The sequence below is a fragment of the Lactuca saligna genome, chromosome 4 (genome assembly GCF_052625555.1).
Source record: "Lactuca saligna cultivar CGN05327 chromosome 4, ASM5262555v1, whole genome shotgun sequence".
Classification (NCBI taxonomy): Eukaryota; Viridiplantae; Streptophyta; class Magnoliopsida; order Asterales; family Asteraceae; genus Lactuca; species Lactuca saligna.
The window spans coordinates 110,661,411-110,671,576 of record NC_136420.1 but is presented as its reverse complement, the minus strand read 5'-3'; the positions used below and the strand labels follow the sequence as shown (position 1 = coordinate 110,671,576).

General features: G+C 31.7%; 1 protein-coding gene across 1 annotated transcript; it reads right to left on the bottom strand.

Annotated features, from left to right (window-relative positions):
• Nucleotides 1-1,068: 1,068 nt before the first annotated feature.
• On the bottom strand, nucleotides 1,069-3,194 carry LOC145038754 (protein TAPETUM DETERMINANT 1-like). The gene is made up of 4 exons (XM_078987009.1): nucleotides 3,055-3,194; nucleotides 2,170-2,542; nucleotides 1,937-2,011; nucleotides 1,069-1,706 (listed from the first exon to the last, which is right to left on the bottom strand). The coding sequence occupies exons 2-4, from the start codon at nucleotides 2,264-2,266 to the stop codon at nucleotides 1,351-1,353; spliced, it is 528 nt and encodes a 175-aa protein (XP_078843135.1). The 5' UTR covers nucleotides 2,267-2,542; nucleotides 3,055-3,194; the 3' UTR covers nucleotides 1,069-1,350.
• Between the last annotated feature and the right edge of the window lie 6,972 nt (nucleotides 3,195-10,166).

Here is a 10,166-nt window from a genome sequence, read left to right as displayed (position 1 = left end):
TCGCTAACCTGGACTTAAGGGAGATTATTCTGGATCGAGAGACACTTGCGTAACTGTCATTGAGGCGCTTGAAGACTTGTCTTGAAGTGTCGGCAGAGGAAACAATTGGTTGGATAGTTTCAGAACAACTGCCGAGTAGAGCACCTAACAAGATCTGGTCTTGTCGATACCATGGGCGGTATTCCGGATTGGGTTTTGTAGCGTCAGTAGAAAGAGTCTTGGATGGGGCTTCTTGTGACCCATCAATGAAATGATCAAGGCCTAAGCCAATTAGGGTAGACATAACCTGCTTTCGCCATACAGGAAAATTAGTGGCTGTTAATTTGATTGGAAAGTGAGATTGAGCTGTGACTTCGATGATAGCCATTAGCGACTGATAAGGTATTGGGAATTTTGGATCTAGAATAGCTCAGAGGAGCAAGATGGGTTCTGAATCTATTCATTAATACGATTGCCTTATATAGGCTGAATACAAAGGTTTGAGTGTTCCATATTTACAGGAGAATAAGTAGCAGCTAGACTAGGTAATTTGACTATACAATTGACTATACAATTACACGTGATAATATCTAATTATACATAAGATAATGTATAAAATAATCTTATTTGTGAATATCCTTAATAAATTAGTCATATTCCCTTTGAAAAAAATGCATTTATAAAATTAATGTTTGCGTTGAAACAACAAATAAGTTTCAAATTTGAAAAAAATAAAACGAAATCATAATTTCAAATAAAAAAAAATTAAAAACTTAATATTTTTATTTTTTATATTTTGACACTTCATGTAGAAGTATCACTCCCACATCAATACATAAAAAAACACATCAATATCGGATAACCAAGAAGACCATGATTACATAAAAATGGTACATAATGTTGTGCAAATTTTCTATTCTTATAATAGAATAAATTTCTATAAAGCTATAATCACATACAAGTTTTATAATCTAAATTTCATAAAAAGTTTGTCAGTAATAAAATTCAATCAAATTAAGAACACAAATAAATGTTAAATGTAACAATAATTCTCTTCTCATTTATTGATCGATCAATCTCTGCTTCACCTCTCTCTAATCATCGTATTTAAAGTCTAAAAACCTCAAACCACTACTAGAAACAAATTAAAATAAATTGCATTTTCAACCATTCGAGTTGTACTACAAAATACCGCAGTACAAACTAAAAACTCATACTAACAAAATAAATACCATCGTCCTTCACTCTACTCTCTGCAATAAAAATTAAAAACTCAATCTCGAAGGGTATAAAATGCAATTTCACCAAAAAAAAAAACATCTTTTTCAGACTGGATTACATCTATCCTCGTCGGTGGTCGGCGTTTATCGGTCATCGACAGGTGACGGAGGAGACGGAAAGATGATAGGCGAAAGTGTTAGAATACTGAAACATCACCGTCCGGCCGGAAACAAGTGGCTTTCCGTCGTTCACAAGGCAGTCATCGTAGCGGAGGCGTTTGAAAAGGCGGGGGTTGACCAGCCGTGCAGAGCTGAACCAGCCGCAGGAGAGGTGGACGTCGGAGATGGAACAGCCGGTGGCGCAGATGTTCATGATCTCCACCGAGTAGATCGGAATGCCATGAGCAAGAGGAGAAGTGGGCCCCTGGTTAATGACAATGTCGGATTTCGAGCATTTGTCCCCCCAATTTCGCTCTGGTAGCACTTCACCGGTTTCTGAAGAATTTGCTGCAAAAAGTGAACACAGAAAATAAAAACGAGATAATCGTGCAAAAGGACCACTAGAAGGAAACATACGTGCACCCACCACCAACAATGGCCACCGTACGCTAATCGGAACGGGAATTTTAATTCATATTTATTCGACAGACAAGGGATTCCGATTCAGATTCCGATGGACACATGAGAGAGACATGAGAGATTTATTTATGGAGGTGAAAAGGTTAAAAATTATTTACCTAGAAGCTTTCGATGGGGACCAGAAATAGTACTGTTCATGTGTTCCACGATAAGATCGCCATGTTGCGTTACGCCTTAACAGAATAAACAAAAGTGAAATGATCAGTGAATGAAGGAGAAATAATGGAGGATTTTTGTTTGTTAAGGATATGAACTGTTCATCAAATGAATAACAGAATAATTTCAAAATGTAAGGATATCAATGGAGTCATTGTATGAATCTGTAACGAACCTGTAACGAAGGCAATCATTATTACGACGAGTAGTGACACTGCAAATGTCGCAGTCACCAATGCGATTTTCTGCCTTGACGATAAGTTTGTCTTCATTTTAACTACCTAGAACGGATATCAAGGTCAACGAGAATGCGTACAAGTTTTTCACGAAGGAAACTGGAGCTAAAATCCGGTGGTTGTTCGAGAAGAATCTGATAAATATGAAGTTGTGAGATCGATTTTGAATCGGTTACACTCGGAGGATCATGGAGTTTACTGTAGCTATCATCATCGATCTACAAACGTGAGTCCAGAAATCTGAAGGATTAGATGGGAATCGAGAGCCAATCTTTGACTGTATTGACGGATTCAGAAGCGATGGAGATTGAACTGCATAAAATATATAATATTCAGTAAGGTGTGAGAGGATAGCATAAACATCAAATCAATTGAAATCCAAATAATAAGTTAAAACCGCCGAATCTTACACCACAACTGGCTGTGGTTTGACTAAAGGGTCTTTTCTTCTGTTTTACCTAATTATTGCAATTGAAAAACGGCTTACTCAACATTCATCTCGATTACAGAACCAAAGCATATCAAAACGGAAAGTTTTCCGACAACAAATTCACTACGATTTCCAGGAAAATCGCCGATCCAGACATTTTTTTGGAACTTATAAACAAATCGTATAAAAAGAACTTTCAAACAAGTACAGATTCCATAAGAGCTCAAGCAATAAAGAAGTTAGCACGAAAGCATTGAGACACATGAACAAATTCACAGATATTTGATATCAGAGACACGAAAATGGCAGTTTAAATCCTCGAAAGCCAACAAAAATGAAGGAAATCAAAAATCGATGGAAATAAGTAATGTAAGAGATTCATCATTCATGATACCTTTGAATCCTCCTCTGACTCTGATACTGTGAAATAATCAGCTCCGATGAGTGTGCATTTACGTTGATGTATATATATGAGTGTAGAGAGAGAAAAAGAGGACTAGGGTTTTGAAGATCACGTATGGTAGTGGACGTGGGTTTTTTCTGAGAAGAAAAGTGGGAGGGAATGATACAGAGGGTTTAAAAACGAGCGCATGGTTTTATACTATTTTATTTGGAAGGTTATTTAATACCTATAATTACGTATAAAAAAATGCTTGACCAAAAAGTCAAAGAACAATTGTTCCTAAATATATCATTAATTAATATAGAATCAAAATATATATCGTCATTAATTAGTATTAGTATTATAAAATAAAAGGGTTATAAACATTGGTTGATACGTATCAAATAAGAAAAGATTGTATTTGTCGTTACTGTTAATGGGTAAATGGTAAGTTTCTTAGGACCATTTCTAAAATGCTAAAATGGAAAACGATTTATTACAAAATAGGAAATATTGTAAATCTTAAAAAAACTATCTATTTCGCCAATTTGCTTAGTGAGATAATTCTATAGTTTTCAGTCAAAAGGGAACAAACAGTGAATGGGGGTAGATATATAATTAGCCTTTATGAATGACTACAAGTATTTTATCTTCTATTTATTTTGTAAAATAACAGTTTTTCTACAAGATGATATCGCAAATAATTAAAAATAATAATAGTAAATATGAGGGAAAAAAAGGTTTTAAGGAGAAATGATGCAAAAATAAAAAAGGAATCATATATTTTATTATAGGAAAAATGAAAAGGTTTTCAATATGAACTATAGTACAAGGATGTTGCATGGGTGTAAAGGGAATTGTAAGGTGATTTACTACGGGTGGCAACGTGCGTTTTAAGAAAGTGATTTTGCAAAACATGTAATTTTTTTGCGAAACCATCGATGTCTAAGTAAACTAGGCGAATGCTCGTGCGTTGCGCAGAAACACATGTATAGTTGAAATCTTTACAAATATATTATTTTTTAAATATAGCAATAACGTCGTTGTTAAATTTGATATAATAATTTGTATATACTAAATTGATATAATATATTGATTATTTTAAATTATATGATAATATATACATTTATTTTAACTTCATAATCTCAATCGCTTGAATGATTTCTACCGACGAGTTACACATGAATACAATTAAATATAATATATGATTTGATGTTATTTATAGTTGTTTTTATTGTTAATTAATTTTTTAAAATTTATTTGCTTAATGTTTTAATTTCTATCATTATAATTATTTAAAACATCAAACATTGTTTTTTTTTTTTTAATTTTAAAACTAACACTATATTCATTTATATAGAGTTGTTTTTAACTATTGTTATTGTATGTTAATTTAAACTACTTATTTGGAAACTTTAACGATTATAAAAATATATTTAAGAAATATTTTAGTTAAATTGAGATTACAATTCACTTTTTTCTTTTATCACTACAATTTATCACTTTTAACTATTTACAAAATATTCTTTAGATTTTTAAATGGAACTGGAATTTATATTTGAGTTGACATTGTCATGCGTAGAAACACCTAGATAGTTGAAGTCTTTACAAATATATATTTTTTTAAAATATAACACTAACGTTGTTGTTAAATTTGATATAATAATTAGTATATTAATTTGATATAATATATTGATTATTTTGAATTATATGATAATATATAAATCTATTATAACGTCATAATCTCAATCGTTTGAATCACTTCTACTCGCGAGTTACACATCAATAAAATTAAATATTATATATGGTTTAATATTATTTATAGTAGTTATTTTAACTAATTTTTTAAAATTTATTTGTTTAATGTTTTAATTTCTATCATTATAATTATTTTAAACATCAAACATTATTTTTAGATTTTAAAGGTAACAATATAATCATTTATATAGAGTTATTTTTAACTATTGTTATTATAAGTTATTTTAAGCTACTTATTTGAAAATTTTTAACGATTATATAAATATATTTAGGAAATATTTTAGTTAAACTGATATTACAATTTAGTTTTTGCATTTATCACTATAACTTATCACTTTTAACTATTTACAAAATATTATTTGGTTTTTTTAATGGAACTGAAAATTATATTTAAGTTGATACTGTAATGTTATATTTAAATTAACAATTTAAGCATTTTGTTCAAACTGTTCAAAGATTATAGCTTTAAACAGATAATGGTTTACATGCAACAACATTTTAAATCTAATAAATTAAGTATAATATGTTAAAATTTAAAGACATAACTTTATAAATAGAAGTAACTGATATTATTTTAAAATTGAAATTTAGTCTATTTATGATTACACTTTAGGTTTGATATTTATTTAACCTTATTAAGCAACTTACAATCATTATTAGAAAGACACTACAATTAATCACTTTTAACTATTTATAAAATAATATTTGGGTTGTTTAAGTTAAATAAAATTTATATTTAAGTTGAGCTTATAATGTTATATTTTAAGTATTTTATACAAATTGTTCAAAAATTATACCTTTAAAATAATAATGGTTTACATCCAACAATATATTAAAACTAATAAATTAACTATAATATGTTAAAAGTTAAAAAGCATAGTTTTACAAGTAGAATTAAAGATATTATTTTAATATTGAAGTTTAGTTTATATATGAATACACTTAGATTTGATATTTATTTAACCTAATTACCAAATTATAATTATTATTATAAAGAAATTGAAAAGTCATGGGAGTTTCAAATGAATGTGGTGAAAGGAAAAAAGAATGGGGGTTTCAAATGCATGAGATTCAACAAAAATGCTAGCTTTATAAGTATGTATGATAAAAAAGATTATTGAAAAATTTTAGTTGTTAACCATCAAATTTTTTGACTTCTTTCACCATTTGATTTATTAGAATAAGACTGCAAAAATAAATTGAAAATGCAATACAAAAATACGAGGATATCATCACATCACTATCTTTAAGGATAATTAGCCTCCAGCCTTCATTATAATCGATGTTTGGTTTAAATCGCTAAGATCCTTCTAGGATCTCCTCGACTTAGAGATTACATACAAGGATTCCTAAAATTCTACTCACAGAAATGGAGATAAGATTTTAGCATAAATGAGATAAATAAGATGTGAGACTCATGTATTATATGAGTTTAATTAAAATAAATAAATATGAAATTTTAATAATTTGAAAATTTTGAATTTATAAGAAAAATAAGAAAAAATTTGAATTATTAAAATTAATGAGACTTTAATGTATTGAATACATTGCATATATAAATCATTTCTAATAAATATTTTACATATATATTACCCTACATATTAAATGTGGAATTTTAATTTAATAAAATGAAAAATACAATAAAATGACAAGTGGAAAATAGAAAATTTTAAAATTTCTAGAAAATGTCATGTATCCAAATGAAGGAGAAGATGACATGTGGTAAAAAAACTTTCATTTATTATAACAGAAGATGAGAGTTATATATATATATATATATATATATATATATATATATATATATATATATATATATATATATATATATATATATATATATATAATATATATATATAGTAAAAATATACTAAAACATGTTATATATTATGAATACTAGGTGTAAGACCCATTGAATTACATGAGTTTATTAAATATGAAATTTTAACAATTCGAAATTTTGAATTTATAAGAAAAATGAGAAAAAAATTGAATTATTAAAATTAATGAGGTTTTAATCTATTGAATAGATTACATATATGAACTCTTTATAATAAATACCTTACATATATATATATATATTACATTACATATTAAATGTGAAATTTTAATTTAATAAAATGAAAAATACAATAAAATGACAAGTGAAAAATACAAATTTAAAAAATTCTAAAAACCGTCATGTGTTCAAATGAAAGAGAAGAGGACACGTGGTAAAAAGTTCTTTATTTATTAGGTATAATTTTTTTTTTTGGTTCAAAAAGAAAAGCAATGGTTTTTTCTTTTCTCATTATTTGCTTTAGTTATTATAAGTATAAAAATGACCATTGTTATTATTATTATTATTATTATTATTATTATTATTTTATATATATATATATATATATATATATATATATATATATATATATATATATATATATATATATATATATTGTCCAACCTTAGCTACAGGAAAGTTCCTACACATTTGGCAAAAATGGTCCTTTGTCTATAGATGTCGGTTCAACCATGTCTAATTTTTTTCATTGGGTCATTTTATGTCATTACTTATATTGTTGGTGGGTTTGTTTTGCCTCCGCACCGCTTAATTGAGTACGTTTACATATACGTGTTCGCTTTTGATTCTACACCGTTTTCTTCTCCAATAAAAGTCTTACACAACTCCACCGCTATATGCCCTCGTCCCCTCATGGAATACTATGTGGTATACTTCTATCAATTCATGTGGAAGAGCCCGAATTAAATGAAGGGCACTCGGAAGGTGGAAAAACAACCATGATGGAAGGAATGATGGAATGGGATGCAAGTACAAGGACTTTCTAACTTGCAAACCATCGACCTTCATTGGAAAGGAGGACCCGATCGGAGTGATGGATTGGATCTCCGAAATGGAGTTAGCCTTCATAACTTGTGGTTGCAGAGGCAAGTTGCAGACTACCTATGCAGTGCGTCAGTTCCGAGGTGGAGTTGTTCGTTGGTGGAACACTCTAGGGAAGACTTTAAGCCCTAACGAGCCACTGCAATTGACATGGGCAGAATTCTTGGTGCAGTTCAAGCGCAAGTTCTGCTTAGCTCAAAATCTGTTGGAATTGGAGAATAAGTTTCTGACATTTACGAAAGGCAGCATGTCAGTTAATGAATACACTAATAACTTTACAGACAAGATGGAGTTTGCCTTACGTATCGTTCCAGATGAGCTGGCAAAGGTTGACCGGTACGCAAAGGGACTCTCATGGGAGTACACAGTGCCAGTTCGTCAGACACCTACTCTAGAGGTGGCTATTTGGGCTGCCAAGTCTGTTGAGGACATGATCAAGGGAAGATTCGACGGCAATGTTGAAGTTGGCGAGAAGAGAAAGTTTGAAGGAACTTCAGGTTCCAATAAGAAAAGAAAATTTTCGAAGTATGATTCGAAAAAGTTTGGAGGAAAAGGAGGCGAAGCAAAATGGTGTGAGAAGTGCAAGAAAAAGCACTTTGGGAAATGTAGTGAGGATGTAACCTGCTACAAGTGTGGAAAAATTTGGCATTTTGCCAATGAGTTTCCATCCAACAAAAGGATGTGTTTTGGTTGTAATGAAGAGGGGGCCATTTTGAAAGACTGTCCGAAGAAGAAGGAGGCAGCTAAGCCTAACATTCCACCAAAGCTGAATGCGAGAGCCTTCCAGATGACACTTGAGGCCATGAAAGATAAAGCTGATGTCGGTTCAGGTACCTTTCTCGTAAACGAATTACCTGCTCAGATTTTATATGATTCTGGAGCCAACTACTCCTTTATTTCTCATGAGTTTGGTAGAAAACTAGCTTTGCTTGTTGATAGACTAGATAATGCTTTATTAGTCGAAGTTGCTAGTGGCAATTTTCTACCTTTTAGCCATCGTATGCAAAACATCTTAATCGACCTTAATGGGAATACGTTTCACGAGGAATTATTGCCTATCGAACTAAATGGTTTCGATATCGTTCTGGGAATGGATTGGCTTAGCGCCAATGACACCGAGATATTGTGCAAGAAGAAGATAGTTAAAGTAAAACCGCCTGGGAAAGAGTCGTTTATGGTGTATGGGGACAAACGCATAGTGAATTCAAGAATCATTTCCCTAATGAAAGCCAGAAAGTGTTTGACCAAGGGACGCACATCATACTTAGCATTCGTGATTGATGCTAAGAAGGAAAAGAAGGTATTTCAGAGTATTCCAGTGGTGTGTGATTATCCGGAAGTATTTCCCGAAGATCTTCCTGGATTACCACCAAATAGACAAGTGGAGTTCAGAATAGACTTGTTACCAGGGACCACGCCAATAGCAAAAGCACCTTATCGATTAGCAACGACGGAGATGAAGGAGCTGATGATGCAGCTTCAGGAGTTATTGGACAAAGGTTTCATTAGACCTAGTTCATCACCTTAGGGAGCTCCGGAGTTATTCGTGAAGAAGAAAGATGGAAGTATGAGAATGAGCATTGATTACAGAGAGCTGAACAAGGAAACAATAAAGAATAGATATCCATTGCCGAGGATAGATGACCTATTTGATCAATTGCAAGGTTCGAGCTATTTCTCGAAGATCGATCTAAGGTCAGGATATCATCAGCTAAAATTGAGAGAACAAGATATCGAGAAGACTGCATTCAGAACTAGATATGGACAATACGAGTTTTTGGTTATGTTGTTTGGACTAACCAATGCTCCAGCATCATTCATGGATTTAATGAACAGGGTTTGTAATCCGTTCCTTGATAAATCTGTGATAGTGTTCATAGATGACATTCTGATTTACTCGAAAAGCCAAGAGGAGCATGGCAGACACTTGCGAGAAGTGTTAGAAGTTTTGAAGAAGGAGAAGTTGTATGCGAAGTTCTCCAAATGTGATTTTTGGATTCGTGAAGTCCAATTCTTGGGTCACGTGGTCAACCAAGAATGGATAATGGTTGATTCCGCAAATATTGAAGTTGTAATGAAGTGGGAAAACCAAAAAGTACCACGGAGATCCGAAGCTTTTTAGGATTAGCCGGATATTACCGAAGGTTTATCCAAGGCTTTTCTTCGATTGCTACTCCATTAACAGCTTTGACCCACAAAGGAGCTACTTATGCTTGGAGTGATAAGCATAAAGAAGCATTCGAGAAGCTAAAGAAGAAGCTATGCAAGGCACCGATACTTTCTCTACCTGATGGAGTTGAAGACTTCGCTATCTATAGCGATGCGTTTGGGGTTGGATTGGGTTGTGTTTTGACCCATATAGAAAAGGTGATAGCATATGCGTCTCGAAAGCTGAAGGAGCATGAAAAGAATTACCCGACTCATGATTTGGAGATGGCAGCGGTAGTTTTCGCTCTGAAAATATGGAGGCATTACCTCTATGGCACAA

What these genes read in the sequence shown, in the direction of transcription:
- LOC145038754 (XM_078987009.1), bottom strand. Translation starts at nt 2,266, where the DNA reads ATGAAGACAAACTTATCGTCAAGGCAGAAAATCGCATTGGTGACTGCG. An exon ending in AATGATTGCCTTCGTTACAG is followed by an intron (nt 2,012 to 2,169) that starts GTTCGTTACAGA and finishes TATTCTGTTAAG; the next exon opens with GCGTAACGCAACATGGCGAT. An exon ending in TCCCCATCGAAAGCTTCTAG is followed by an intron (nt 1,707 to 1,936) that starts GTAAATAATTTT and finishes CACTTTTTGCAG; the next exon opens with CAAATTCTTCAGAAACCGGT.